Here is a 15,224-nt window from a genome sequence, read left to right on the forward strand (position 1 = left end):
TTGTGTGTGTGTGTGTGTGTGTTAGCCACACATAAAGCCTGTATTCAAAATATGAGTATTTTCTGTTTCTCCCTCTCTCTGTAATGCTGACTTTACAATCTTTTTAAAATTGGATATTTTAAGGTAATTTTAATATGAATAAATCCTTATTGAAAGTTTTAGTGCTGATTTTTTTTTCTTTCATATTAGGTAAATTTTCTTCAGTGTTATTCGATTTGTTGGAATGAATGCATTTTTTTTTTTTTTTTTGCAGATTTTTAACATTCAAAGAACTTACAGAGAATCTGTTTTTTTCAGGTCACACGGGTAGTGTTATTGTGGGTGAATAACCACTTCAATGACTTTGAGGGAGACCCTGCAATGACTCGATTTCTGGAAGAATTCGAGAACAACCTGGAAAGAGAGGTAATAGTTGATTTTTTTTTTCCCACATATAGGAGGTGAAGATGACCTTCATTTTATTTGGCTGTGTTTTGAGTTGACGCCTCTCTTTCTGAATTCTTACAGAAAATGGGTGGCCATCTGAGGCTGCTTAATATCGCCTGTGCTGCCAAAGCAAAGAGAAGGTTGATGACCTTGACGAAGCCCTCCCGCGAAGCCCCGCTGCCTTTCGTCCTGCTCGGGGGCTCCGAGAGGGGCTTCGGGATCTTTGTGGACAGCGTTGATTCCGGGAGCAAGGCAACCGAAGCGGGTTTGAAGCGTGGGGACCAGGTAGGAGACTTCCAGATCCAGATTGGTGGGAAAATGTTCGTTGTCTTCGTCTTCTTCAGACGGAGGAGATGATCCTGTCGTTAACTTTATCATTTCCTTCTCAGATATTAGAAGTGAATGGCCAAAACTTTGAAAATATTCAGCTATCAAAAGCCATGGAAATTCTTAGAAACAACACGCATTTATCTATCACTGTGAAAACTAATTTATTTGGTAAGAATTTCTGTGTGTTCTCATTCTTGTCCCTTTGGTCTTTTTAAGAATGCAAACATGGTCTACGGCCATAGCACCCTGAACGCGCCCGATCTCGTCTGATCTCGGAAGAATGCATACATGCAGCTCTTAATCATGAGTGAAGTCATTTTGTGTTATTTCAGGCATCATAAATATCAAAGTATTTACAAGTAAAATCCAAAACAAATAGAATTAATCACGTAAGACCATGATTAGAACCAAAAATATCTGTTCACTTGAAGCCCATAAAAACTGTCTTTATAATCTGTCCTTAGTATTCAGTGAGACCAAAACACTAAAACACTTGCATGTTAAAGAGCATAATGCCTATTATTCCAATCAATATATAAAAGATTCTTGATATCATTTGCTTATTGGAGTAAGGTATGTCTGCAGGACTGTAATTTTGATAGCTGAAGTCTGTACTGCCCACAGAACTCCAAGATCCACAGTGTTCTGGGTTTTTTTTGTTTTAATATTTGATGTTTTATTGTTTTTCCGTATTTTCTAGTATTTAAAGAACTTCTAACAAGACTGTTAGAAGAGAAGAGAAATGGTGCCCCTCATCTTCCTAAAATCGGAGACATCAAGAAGGCCAGTCGCTACTCCATTCCAGACCTTGCTGTGGATGTAGAACAGGTGATAGGACTGGAAAAAGTGAATAAGAAGAGTAAAGCTAACACTGTTGGAGGGAGGAACAAGCTGAAGAAGATACTCGACAAGACTCGCATCAGCATCTTGCCGCAGAAACCGTACAAGTGAGTGTCTGCAAGCTTCCTGTGTGTTCTCTAACTGTGCCCAAGTGATATGCAGCGGTGGTGTTATGATTAATATTTGCACTTAAGGTTGATGAATGCGTATTTTGAGCTTTTATGGACGAGCTGTCTTGGAAGCATTGTTGGACCATCAAGCTTGTTCTCCCTCTGTTTTTGCTACTTATTTGTCCATTCCTAAACTTGATGAAGTATAGCGCTTCTTCGTTTGAACTCTGTCATTTTTTATCTGAACTTCTTAAAAGTACCTGTGCCTCAGCCACCATCATTTGTTTTTTGCTGCAGTACCTTTTTTTTCTGAGTATCTTTTCTACCTTCTGCATCTGTTCTTGACCAATCAAATCACAACCTCCTCCAGCTGTTACTCACCCCCGCTGATGACTTTGCCTGCTGCCACATCACCTTTCAATGCTGTAGCTACTGAACCCAGCAACTGAGCCCAGGCCACCTCTGTAGCAAGAATGTCCACTGTATTCTTGACTTGGCAGTGGTGTGCTTAAGCCAGGAATTCAGAACAGACAGCATTGCTAGGTTTCTTTTTTAGCCTTGCTTGCTTATGTCTTAGATGCTTTGTAAAATTCCTCTACCATAATCCATTATTTTAAATGATAAGTAACTTAATGTGCCATATACATAACAGATTCTTCAGGCCAGGCTAAGCAAAGACTTAGGATCATTTAATCAGTCTAAAGAGAAGCAGAAGATATCACGATAAACCAAGCATCTATTTTTAACTGCATTTGAGATAATATTTCATCAGAGATAGGAGTTAAATATACTACTCACAGGTTAGGTATCAAACTTGTGTTTTCCACAATGAACTTCATAGAAATGATTGATGCTTTAATATTACAGATTTCAAAAACAGGATCCTAGGTCCCGGCACAATAGCCCAGTGGCTAAATCCTCACCTTGCATGTGTCATATGGGTTCCATATGTCCCAGCTGCTCCAGTTTCCTTCCAGCTCCTTCTTGTGGCTTGGGGAAGCAGTCGAGGATGATTTGATTTAGTCTCGAGAGAATGTTTACGTTGAACAGGTTTCTAAGAGACAGGACAGCTGACAAGTACAGAAAATAAGAATTGGCTTTCATAGTGACCCTTCTCAACAAAACACTTTGAGTAAAAAACCGGCTAAACGAAGAATTGTTAATAGGATAATAATAAAAATAGTTATGCTTGACCACGAGTTAAATATGAATATTAAAAAAAAAAAATCCAACAGAATTCAGCATGACCCTGGCAAGTATTAATAGACATGTCACATGGAAGAACTGGGCTGTCATCCATTCCCAGCACAGGATGTTGGCAAGGAGTACAATGTAATGCGATGGATAATTTTGTTCTGTGTGTGTCTCTAAAGATATTCTGGAGCTAGACAAGTTAAAGAAAAAGATAATTAGATGTGTTGATTTTGAAACAGTGAGGAAACATCTTAAGTCATTTGTACAGCTATTTAGGAAAATACATAGCTTATTTAAATATTGGCTTATGAAGATTATTCTAAATGATTTTTACATATATCACAATTTAGCTATTATATCTAAAGGAAGGCTTAGAAAGAGGAAGGCCCTATAATATTGATACAATTACTGAAACTTCTAGAAATCAGTCTGAGATTTATTTTTGCAAAACCACTAAAGGAATAAATAAAATCTAGATTTAGTGTACTTTTTTGATTTTGCCATCAAATATTGTCAGTCTCATGGAAGCTAGGATGTTGCATAATGACAATTTGACAAGGGTAAGCACAGTAGAATATTTGCATGAGAAGAAGAAGAGGTTGGGGCATGAGAATAACAAAATTCAAATATGACGAGGAGAGAGAGAAAATCCGAAACCCAGAGGAGAGGAGTAAGTCAATCAGATACATAGTCAAGATTAAAAACCAATTTCAGTGACAGTCAATGAGTTGGAAAGATTGAGCAGCAAGAGTTGTATTGAATATGAAAGTTTTACTCCAGGATATCCCTCTATCTGAGCAAGCTGATATAGGCAGGAAATCAAGAAACTGTAGGAGTAACGAGTGTTTAGCCTAATGGTGTAGAGGTCCAGGTCTCTCTCTGACTAGCTAGGCTCAGCACCTGTTTCTGGCTCCCCCGGGAGGCAGCAATGATGGCTCAGGTGTTGGCCTCCTACTGAGATGGGAGACCCGGACTGAGGTCCAGCTCCCTGCTGCAGCCTGACCTGGTCCTGGCTGTTGCCAGCATTTGGGAAGTGAAACAGTAGGAAAAAAGTGTATGTGTGCGCTCAGCTCTCTGCTTCTCAAATTAAAAGACAGAAACTGAGAGCATAAACTTAGATCATCGTCTGAGGTGTTAAAGTGTTGCTGAGACACATCTCATATGCAGGCAGTTCTCTGGGCCTGTGCCTGGAGTATACTCGTATTTATAGCTATTTGTGCTAGGAGTGGCCCACTCAGCTATGTCTAATATTTTTGGCAAAGGCTACTTATGTAGTTAAAAAATAAAATTCCACCAATGAGAACATTTTAATCTTTCACAGAACATGAATACTTTTATATGTATCTTTAGGGTTTTAAATAGGAATTTAATTTCATCCTGAACTTCCCATGGAATGGAAGAATTTACATGAAAATCATCTGTGATTTTAATTTTTGTCTTGACTTTAACAGTGGGTAACTGACCTTGTAATTATACCTGTATAGTTTACATTAAAAAACCAAAATCAACCAGCAACAAGAAGTAGGAAAGAAAGGCTTCTGGTTTTTTGTTTTAAGCAGAGCTTCTGAAAATTGGAAGTATTATGATCAAGCCCTAATGGCTGGAAGCCTGATAAATGATGTAAGGTCTTAATTTTATTTATGACATTTTAGAGTAATCTTACTACTGGTTGGTTTTTCCAGAAACTAGTCAGAATCGTAAGCATTTGCCTGTGATCTAGTTGTCACTGTACATAAATGCATATAGTTCTACTTCTGCCTTAAAAACAGTTGACCCTTCAAATCCAGAAATAATATTTGTGTGTCATTAAGTCCTATCTCAACACTTGGGCACAGTAGAGGGCATTTTGTAAATGGAAATGAGTTTGTGACTATCAGAAATAACCAGTATTTCTCTGGGAACTTCAATGTGAGACATGAAATTTTGAGCAGAGAGTTAAAAGTAAGAATGAATCATGCGATTTCCGTTGCTTTTTCTCTGATGCTTGGAAATACCAGTATGCAGCAGTGCCTTCTGATGCTCTGTGTGATTAAGAAATAAAGCCAGTGTCAGGGGCTCCGTACATATCAGTGCAGAATGATCTCATTCCTTTTTTCTCTAAAGAATTGGGGAATAAAACTAAGGCAGTTTAGTTTATTCAAAGAAGTTGAATAAAATGAAAATATAAAATTTTACTGTCCTTTGAACTGAGGTTAAATGCAGTTCTTAAAAGATTTTATTTATTTTTATCTGAAAGACAGATTTACAGAGAAAATGCAAAGACAGAGAGAAACATTACATCTGCAGGTTTATTCTCCAAATGGCTGTGGCTGCCGGAGCTGAGCCAACCCAACCCAAAGCCAGGATCCAGGAGCTTCTTCCGGGTCGCCCACATGGGCACAGGGATCCACAGACTTGAGCCATCCTTCACTGCTTTCCATAGGCAGGAAAGTGGTTCGGAGTGGAGCAGCCAGGATTAGAACCAGCATCCCTATGGGATGCTGGCACTTACAGGCAGAGGGTTAAGCTGTGAGCCACCGTGTTGGCCCCCTAAATGCATTTTTTTAAATGTGCTTTTTTAAAATCCATTTGTAGCAAGATATTTTTCCAAACATTTCCATACTGAGAAGCTAGTATTATTTATGGCTGATCTGGATAAAGAGACCAGGTTTAGAGCCTTCTATGTACTTAAGAAATGGCCAAATGATTCAGATATGCCTGGGTAGAAGCTACTTTTACAATCTTGAATTTTTTTTTAAACTTAAACACTGTAGGTTTTATGGGATATGATTATTTATTATGTAGACGGTTTATAACTTTTCAACTTGTTATTTTTCCCATTCTCCTGTGTTCAGTGACATCGGGATTGGTCAGTCCCAAGATGATAGCATAGTCGGATTAAGGCAGACCAAGCACATCCCAACAGCTTTACCTGTCAGTGGGACCTTATCCTCCAGTAATCCCGACTTGCTGCAGTCCCACCATCGCATTTTAGACTTCAGCGCAACTCCTGGTGAGCACCACTGACAGTTCTAATACAAGGGCAGTGCTGTGTGTGTGTGTGTGTGTGTGTGTGTGTGTGTGTGTGCCTGCACGTGCGTGCTCAGTTTGGCATGGGGCGTGTCGAGTTCTAGGAATAAGATGAGCCTTTGTTTCAAACAGTTGGAACTGGCCACGAGCATATGAATCTCTCTGATCTTGCTTCCTCCTTCATAAAATAACACACCCATGCAAATATTACTAAGTTCTAATAAATGGAGCAGGAGACATAACTTAGGTCACAAGTGGAGTTTTTGATTTAATAAAGATGAAGTTCAGAGCTAAATGCTCCTGTTGGTGAGAATGTGCCTCCGTTTGCCTGGAGTTCATTACCTATAAGGGAGAATGTGTTCTTGCAACCTGCAGGCATGTTGGTTGTTGGAACAATTGAAGAGCTGTTGCAGAGGGAGGCTGAAATCTTTCTGGGAAGATTTTCCTTTGTAGATTTCTTTGCTTGATTGCGTCACCAAATATTAAATACTGTTCTCACTTCCGTGTGCCTTTTCGTTGTCTGCAGACTTGCCCGATCAGGTGCTCAGAGTGTTTAAGGCCGATCAGCAGAGCCGTTACATCATGATCAGCAAGGACACCACAGCGAAGGAGGTGGTCATTCAGGCCATCAGGGAGTTCGCGGTCACGGCCACCCCGGATCAGTACTCGCTGTGTGAGGTGTCCGTCACACCCGAGGGAGTCATCAAGCAGAGGCGACTTCCAGACCAGCTGTCCAAGCTTGCTGACCGGATACAGCTGAGTGGAAGGTAGGCGGGCTTTATTTTGCTTGCTTTCTTGACCACTCTTGAAACCTACATCAGAATCTTTTTGAAGGGTTTATTGCATCAACTAGTGCCAGGGCACCTGGACAAAGGTTTTTGGTTTTGTTTTGTGATTCCTTTGCCAAGAAGTGCTGTATTACAGTAAAAGCACAGTGGTACTCTGTGGGCCGTCCTGGTGTCCAGGGCACCGTGGCCTGGATATTCGCAGCAGCTGCAGTTACCGTGCAGTGGCTTCTCACCCTCGCCCTGTAGGATGCTGGGCTGGCAGGATGGTGGGGAAATCGGGCCCAGCGTGAACCCTGATGGTCCCCTCTCCTTAGAAATGTACACAGGCGTTTCAGAAATTCATGGTGGAAAGACGGGAAATAAGCTTATTTGGTGCAGAAAAATGGTATCTAGGCATGGTTTTTTTCATAATACATATTTTCCATGAACTTTGGAAAGACCCTCTGTACACTCATAAACACATTTTCCAGGAGCGTTGTCATTTGCGTCTGCCTTCTTCCTTCCGGGAGCCTCCTTGGTCAGGGAGAGCTGTCTGTGACAGCGTGGCTGGCTATACTGCCAGCTGCTGTCCGTCACACTGTGAAAAGCATGTCCACTCTGACGCTGAACCATGCTTGCAGCAGTGCCCGCTGCCTTGCCACATCGGATACATGTTCTTGCAAAAAACATTGACGCTAATCTTGTCATTCTCCGGAGTGGTATTCCCTTAGTTGGATATTTGTAATATTGCCCTCTGGTTTAAAAAGTGAAAATTCGAGAAGTAATGCAGTTTTGATCTTGTGTAATGACTAGATTCTACACTGATTGAAAGTTAAGTAGTTCTATAAATCACATTTTTCTCTTTTTTCTTCCTTATGGACCATTTATACCTGACCTTTTCCTGTTCTAGATGTGAACTGTTGATTTAATTCATGCAAAACTTCGGTCTTCTTGCTGTCAGTTCTAATTTTCCTACTCTGCCTCACTTTCTTTTCCAACAGCAACACCAGCAGATGGTTTTGTTTTAGGGGATCAGTTTTTTTTATCACTTGACTGTACGTTGACATCTGTAAGTGATGAATTTCTGCAAATCTGTTATTCATTATTGAGGAAAATTTCAGATGAATCCATATCATGGCTTTGAGTCATCAGTGTGAAGAATATGTCTATAAATGCTAAGGAACTCATGTTTTCTGATCTCTTTTTTTTTTAAGATTTATTTTTTTTTTTATTGGAAAGTCAGATATACAGAAAGGAAGATCTTCCATCCGATGATTCACTCCCCAAGTGGCAGCAACAGCCAGAGCTGAGCCCAGAGTTTCTTCCGGGTGTCCTGCGTGGGTGTAGGGTCCCAAGGATTTGGGCCATCCTCGACTGCTTTCCTAGGCCACAAGCAGGGAGCTGGATGGGAAGCAGGGCCACTGGGATTAGAACCAGTGCCAATATGGGATCCCAGCATGTGCAAGGCGAGGACGATAGCCAATAGGCTACTGTGCTGGGCCCTATGTTTTCATATCTCTTTAATAGGACCCCTGCCGTGCCTGTTCCATTTTTTCCTTCATAGACTTTGACTTAGAGGAAGTATTTTGCATTCACTGTTCCTTAATCTTCGGAGCCTCTCTTCCCTGTTCTGAAGAATTAGGTTCTTAGGAAAAGCCAAGTATTTACAGGTTAAATTTGGCTGCGGAGTATTCAGCTCACAGGCTGACTTGGAGAGAGAACAGCTTGCTGTTCCCTAGGTTTTGAGTAAATAAACTGGGACTGATCCAGTTCTGACCCTCCAGCAGTCAGGTGTCTGCCTTGCCTCGCAGAAGATAATGACCTTCGCCAGAGCTTTCCTGCTTCCTCCCTGACGTTCTTTTCTCTTGACTGGAAATCGGTGTAGGATAATTGAGAAAGCGGACGGGGCAATTGCATGCAGCCTGCTCATTTCCATGAGCGACGTCTGGACGTATAGTCTGTACAGTCTGCTGACTTGAAATGGCAGCTGGCTTCTCCTTGGGAAGAGTTCTTCCGGCATAGAACTTGCCAGAAGCAGCTGCGTTCTGCTTTCAAGGAATAGCATGAGACTGCTGTTGAGGCGTGACGTCTATCGAGTGTCTCTCCCCCCTAGGTACTACCTGAAAAACAACATGGAGACAGAAACGCTGTGTTCGGATGAGGACGCTCAGGAGCTGCTGAGAGAGAGTCAGATTTCCCTGCTGCAGCTCAGCACGGTCGAAGTGGCCACGCAGCTCTCCATGCGCAACTTTGAACTCTTCCGCAACATTGAGCCCACTGAATACATAGATGACTTATTCAAACTCAAGTCGAAAACCAGCTGTGCCAACCTGAAAAAATTTGAAGAGGTCATTAACCAGGAAACATTCTGGGTGGCATCTGAAATTCTGCGGGAGACAAACCAGCTGAAGAGGATGAAGATCATTAAGCATTTCATCAAGATAGCGCTGCACTGCAGGGAATGCAAGAACTTTAACTCCATGTTCGCGATCATCAGGTAAGTTCAGTTTACGTGTGAAGGATATGCACCAGTTCAGGAACACCACCCAGTTATACACATGCAGTGCTTTTACTTATTTTAATTGAAAGACACCACTGCTGCCTCCATGGTTTTGTGTTTGCAGAGCATGGAGATCAGGAACGCAGCCAAGACTTGAGCCTGGGCTGTTGATGGTGGGGTGTGGCTGTCCCAGCCTCCATCTGAGCCCTACACCGTTCGCCTGCTGCTGAATGTAGCACTTCATAGCTGACTCTTAATGCAGGGTGTTTCTCAAAGAATTATTGAGAAGATTAAATGACTCAGTGATGCAAAGTTATGTCTGACAGCAAGAAGCAGATGCCCAGTTAGCAATATAGTTTTTCTTTTTTTACTTAGGGGGAAGCTAGAAGAAAATACTAATGGCAACAATTTTACTCATATTGGGATTGATTCTTAAATTGGTCATTTTTCCCTTTAAGGAGCTTGATCTTACTCTCGGGCTTCTCTGGCTCTTGTTTTCATGACTCTAGCTTACACACCCCGTCTGTTGTATCAGATGAATGCTGAGTGGCAATCACTATTCCATGTCTGCAGACAGAGGAACAATATTCATGTTCTCGTGGTGTTGCCAGTAATAACCAGATCTGAAGGGTAGAAAGGGAGGAAGGGTAAAAGCTTGGGTGCAGAGTGTACGCAGCGAGATGTCCAGCGGTCAGCACGGTACACGGTGTGACCTCTGTGAGGAATCATCTCCATGCCTGTCCTTCATCTTTCTTCCCTCTCAGTGGCCTAAACCTGGCGCCTGTGGCAAGACTACGGACCACTTGGGAAAAACTTCCCAATAAATACGAGAAACTATTCCAGGATCTCCAAGACCTCTTTGATCCCTCCAGAAACATGGCAAAATACCGTAATGTGCTCAACAGTCAAAACCTGCAGCCTCCCGTCATCCCGCTGTTCCCCGTCATCAAGAAGGACCTCACGTTCCTCCACGAAGGTAAACCTGGCCGCTGTCCGTCCCCACCCGTGGAGGCACCCAGTAAGTGCTACACCACTTCCGTTCTCTGCTTCTCCAATTACAGGAAACGACTCCAAAGTCGATGGGCTGGTGAATTTCGAGAAGCTGAGGATGATCGCAAAAGAAATCCGTCACGTGGGGCGGATGGCTTCCGTGAACATGGACCCCGCCCTCATGTTCAGGACTCGGTAAGTGTGTCCCCTTGCGTGGCGTGGGTGGGATCGGAAGTGTAGAGTTCCCAGTAGACATGGCGAAATGAGATCTGTGTACTTGTGGAATGTCAGGAATCGCACCAGGACACGCTGCCCCGAGCTCTCATTCTGCCTCCACGTGGGCATTAGACTGTGGGGAAAACCAGTTGGTCTTTTTGACATTCATCCATGATTATTGTTTCTTTTTTCCGGAACCCTGACTTGTAGAATTCAGAATTGTTCACCTATGAACTAATATAGATAAAAATTCCCAATAATAGTAGCCATGCTGTGGAGTTAACTCTGGGGGGTTGGGGGGGAACACAAAAGATTAATTCCATGAGGAAGAGAAAGATGCTAGACTTCTAAAACAGTTGAAATGTATGTATCATTTGAGCCGGGAAGTGTGTGTGTGAGGTGGATATGCAGCGTAATGTTTGTGGGCTTCTAGAACTGCTTGTCCAAAAGTCTAGTCCTTTCTTTCTGAGCTGGTGATCTCTCTGTCTCTCCCTACACCCATGCTTCAATCTCCATGGCTCTCACTTACAGGAAGAAGAAGTGGCGGAGTTTGGGGTAAGTGGAGGAGACCTTGCACGCCCACGCACAGTCCTTCCCCTTCGCGTTGCATCGTTTTCTTACCTGCTGTACTTTCTGATGCTTTGCAGTTTTTTTTGCATTTTTCCCCTTAACCCTCTTGCTGTAGCTAAATTTTAGATGGGCAAACTGACTTCATGTTTAATCTGTTGGGGCTGCTGCTTTTGAAGTCATGATCCATGAGAGCTGTGAAATGATGGATGATTGTTCTGGGGAACTGTCAGCCAAATGTATTTCTGAGCTCACAGATTTTATTTCAATATAAATTTATACGTCGTGAGATGGGAACTGCCAAAAGTAAGGGGGAGGGGAGGAAGGATGTCAGAAGGCAAAATTGTACAATGGAGATAATATTGCCCAGGTATATGAGAAATCAATACAATGATATAAAAAGTGCCCCCAGGTGTTAAAACCAAGTTTTTACAGCTCAACTAACTACTATTTTCATTCTGTTTAAACCAATCATTAAAAAAATAATTAACAATTCATGTGCTAAAACAGTCTCCATACATACATACTTGCGTTTGCATGATAACTATTTTATTAACAGATTGACTGCGTTTAAAAACTTACCACATTCAAACCAAGGCAAAAGAACATAATGGTGAATGTCGTAGCTGATTTTACTTAAGCCGTACAAATGTTCTTTATGGCAGAAGCAGATTTAATGTTGCAAAGCTTAAAGATTGTAGCTGTGTATTCTTGCATGAGCTTTTATATATAATTAATTGCTATCTTCTGTGAGAAAAGTACTCTATAGAGGTGAAAGCTAGAATTTTCTAGAGGAAATGGAGCAGTCACCAGCCATGCATTGATACGTGGATAATGGATTTTTTTTCCTTTCCAATCTGTATTATCCTAATGAGGCCTTGTGGCCTTTTGCACATAGAATTGTGTTGACATCTCATCACATTCCAGCTGGATGAACTGATCCCATCCCGGAGTGAGTTGCATGTCTCCCCTTCATCTTCCAGGTCTCTCAGCCAAGGTAGTACAAACGCAACAGTGCTAGACGTTGCTCAGACAGGTGGTCACAAAAAGCGGGTCCGCCGCAGTTCCTTTCTCAATGCCAAAAAGCTTTACGAAGATGCCCAGATGGCTCGGAAAGTGAAGCAGTACCTGTCCAATCTGGAGCTAGAAATGGATGAGGAGAGTCTTCAGACGTTATCACTACAGTGCGAGCCAGCAACCAACACACGTGAGTCTTTCCTTAAAGGGGCTGCCAACGCTTCCTTGGACACAGGTTTCTTTGTTGGGCAGTGATGTGGGCAGTGCCAGCAAGAGCTTGGTGCAAAGGGGCGGTGGGGAACGGCAGTCCTGAGACACACTAACTAGACATTGCCTTGAATGCTGCTGTTAAATCTGCTATAGCCAGGCCTTGTTCCACTGGGCTAGTAGAGAGAGACAGGGTTGTTTGACCCTTACACAGCCAGTGCACATGTAAAACCCAGGTGGGCAAACCTGGCTCTCATGTACATGCCTTGTCTCCTTGCAGTCATCCCCAGGGGAATGGGCAACCCATGAGCACACGCTAGGTCAGAGAAGCACATAACTGGGTGTCTTTAAGACATGCCTTTCAGATCTGCAGCTCAGATGGCAACTCACAGCCAGGTCCACCACCACTTGCGGAAGGCGTTGTGTCGTAGAGTGGACCATAGCAACTGGCGTGCAGGTCCCAGCCGAGGAACACTTGGCTGAGCTGGGGCAGTTTTGTTTTTCTCTCTAACTGTACTTGCAAGACAGGCCTCCACCCCACCCCCCACTTAAGATGATTTGAAGAGAACTTCTATAGAATTTAGATGAACTTGGGGTGTTTCAAATGGTGAAATTTTCTCGGCATGTTCTGAAGCACTCTGTCATGGGGAAGAGCTCATCTTGTGAGAGTGGGCAGAGGTCAGATCCTGGCGCTTTGTCTTACCAGCAACAGGACTAGGCCACAAACTCCCTTTGTGTTAAATGGAGAAAGTGCCCATGGCATTGAGTTATTTTAGAACATTTTTAGTGTGTTAATAGCACTATGTGTGCCGTTAATCTGATTTTTCGTCTGTTTGCCACAGAATTGCCTAGTCGATACAGAAGCCCCCCAGTGTTGAGTGCCGTTTAGCTTCCAGAATCAAGTCTGTCCTGTCCAAGAATTTGATATTAGATACATTACTGTTAATGGCATGTATTAAATAAAAACATAGCTTGTGTCGTAGGTAATTTGTTTGAACAGTTTTAGGAAAACCATTTCTGATCATTTTCTGGTCACAGTGTTTATCCTGTGTTTTTATAGACATAGCGTTGAATTATTCACAATTATTTTCCGTTTTTAATGGGATGCTTCACAGTGCAGTCATTTTGTGAGTCTAGCTGAACGCTTTCTGTAACTAAGGCCCTCCCCCGATTTCTGCCCTCTGCATAGACAACAGGAAAGTTACTGTGATTTCACAGCCACGCAGGCTTCTGCCTTTCTGTTATTAAAATCTACGCCGGTGTATCCTACTAACATCCTAAATTCTTTGTTCTGCTTTTTAACCAAACAACTACCAGTGCCTAAGAATCCTGGTGAGAAAAAGCCTGCCAAGTCTGAAACCTCCCCAGTGGCTCCAAGAGCGGGGTCCCAACAGAAGGCGCCGCCGCCGTCACAGCAGCAGCCCTCGCACAAGGGCAGCCAAGGGCTTCAGGTGCCAGCTGTGTCCCTGCACCCTTCACGGAAGAAAGTGCCGGTGAAGGATCTCCCGCCCTTCGGTGAGTGAGGAAGGCTCCCTTTGCGCTGCTCGCCCGTGTTTTCTGGATTCGGGAAAGGGTGCTTATGTGGGATAAGTTTGTCTCGTGAACTTCAGTTTCTCTCTGATGACTGCAGCCTAGTTCAGCCAGGCATGCCATCCAGCCCCAGCTTTCACGTGCACCAACAAGAGGCAGGTGATGTGGGTGCCTCGGCCTGACCCAGACGTGCCCTCTGGTTTTCCTCCTCTCAATGACTCCATTTCAGTCTCCTTATCTACCTGTGATTGCAGTGTTCCTGCCTGTGGAAGCCCCTGGAAGTCATTCCTCCCCTGTCAAACATACCCTGAACCACTCCCAGTCCAACATGTCCCCAGACCCTCTTCCCCAGGCAATCATCAGCCCCCAGGCCTAGGGTCTTGGGTGGCAACAAATCGGACTACGTCAAACTAACAGGCTTCTGTACAGCAAGGAAACGGTCAGCAAAGTGAAGAAGAAAGGAACAAAGTGAGATTAAATCTTTGCACACCACATAATAGTTGGGGCACTGATATCCGGGTTTTACAGAGAGCTCCAGACATTCAATGAAAGCAAAAACAATGGGCAAAGGAAATGAGCAGGCATTTTTCAAACAAGCAGATTTAAATGGTTAATGGACATGTGAAAAAATGCTCTGACACTACAGCTAGTAGAGAAATACAAATGAAAACCGAATTTGAAGTCCCACCTAACTCTAGTGAGATTGGCCTACATTCAGAAATCTACTGACAACACCTGCTGGCCTGAGTGTAGGGAAAACATATCTTACTCCACTGTTAGGAGTGTGGGCTAGTTAGCACAGCCACTGTGGAAATACACACAGTGCTCAGACTACCCGTATGTCCCAGCTATCCCACTCGTGAGAAGGACTGTTTTTTCTCATAATAAAAGCTGGCACAGGTAAGAATATCAAAAGTTTCAAAGTTGTCTGTTTTTTTCCTCTTGTATAAATAAAGATGGTGACCCCTTTAAGGTTTGGAGTACAAAGTACATTTCAAAAGCAGTCCGTTTCTGGACTTCTGGCAGATGCCAGTCAGAATTAGAATCCAGGTGTCCGCTCACTCTATACCAGGAAGAGTACAAAGGAGGTTTAGGTTGTGAATAGTTTGAAACTTGATAGAATAGAAATGCTAAGTGTTTTGGCCCTCAGAGTTGTTTCTTTCTAGTCTTTAAAATACACATCTCATGATTTTTTACAGGCATAAACTCCCCGCAAGCTTTAAAGAAAATCCTTTCCTTGTCCGAAGAAGGAAGTTTAGAACGTCACAAGAGGCAAGCTGACGACGCACTATCAAACGCATCTTCCCAGCTCTCTTCTCCGCCAACTTCTCCCCAAAGCTCTCCAAGAAAAGGTAGAGCTAGAGCACTTGTTTCCTTTGATCAGAATCTATACCTTTCAGCCATCGCAAATGCCAGAATTGTGTATAGTGTTGAACTAAATGAAGCCTTTTAAAAATACATTTAAATTTTTCATTGATTGCAAGTATAGAAAGAGCTCTGGATATTAAATTTTTTCTGCCA

At 42.9% G+C, this 15,224-nt stretch overlaps 1 protein-coding gene across 12 annotated transcripts in view; it reads left to right on the plus strand.

Annotated features, from left to right (window-relative positions):
• The window catches only part of RAPGEF2 (Rap guanine nucleotide exchange factor 2), a 157,310-nt gene that overhangs the window by 133,844 nt on the left and 8,242 nt on the right, over nt 1-15,224 (plus strand). For 10 of the 12 annotated variants that reach the window (XM_040971341.1, XM_040971343.1, XM_040971338.1 and 7 more), the window contains 13 exons: nt 298-405; nt 508-711; nt 816-924; nt 1,457-1,703; nt 5,735-5,892; nt 6,436-6,676; nt 8,790-9,173; nt 9,941-10,152; nt 10,238-10,361; nt 10,914-10,937; nt 11,933-12,156; nt 13,491-13,688; nt 14,903-15,055. In XM_040971341.1, the coding sequence (XP_040827275.1) occupies nt 298-405; nt 508-711; nt 816-924; nt 1,457-1,703; nt 5,735-5,892; nt 6,436-6,676; nt 8,790-9,173; nt 9,941-10,152; nt 10,238-10,361; nt 10,914-10,937; nt 11,933-12,156; nt 13,491-13,688; nt 14,903-15,055 (2,386 nt within the window). The remainder of the gene's footprint in view (nt 1-297; nt 406-507; nt 712-815; nt 925-1,456; nt 1,704-5,734; nt 5,893-6,435; nt 6,677-8,789; nt 9,174-9,940; nt 10,153-10,237; nt 10,362-10,913; nt 10,938-11,932; nt 12,157-13,490; nt 13,689-14,902; nt 15,056-15,224) is intronic. The other 2 variants (XM_040971340.1, XM_040971347.1) reach the window with 1 other exon arrangement.

Source organism: Ochotona curzoniae, unplaced genomic scaffold, assembly GCF_017591425.1.
Source record: "Ochotona curzoniae isolate NIBS_2020 unplaced genomic scaffold, NIBS_Ocur_1.0 contig_21, whole genome shotgun sequence".
Taxonomy (NCBI): domain Eukaryota; kingdom Metazoa; phylum Chordata; class Mammalia; order Lagomorpha; family Ochotonidae; genus Ochotona; species Ochotona curzoniae.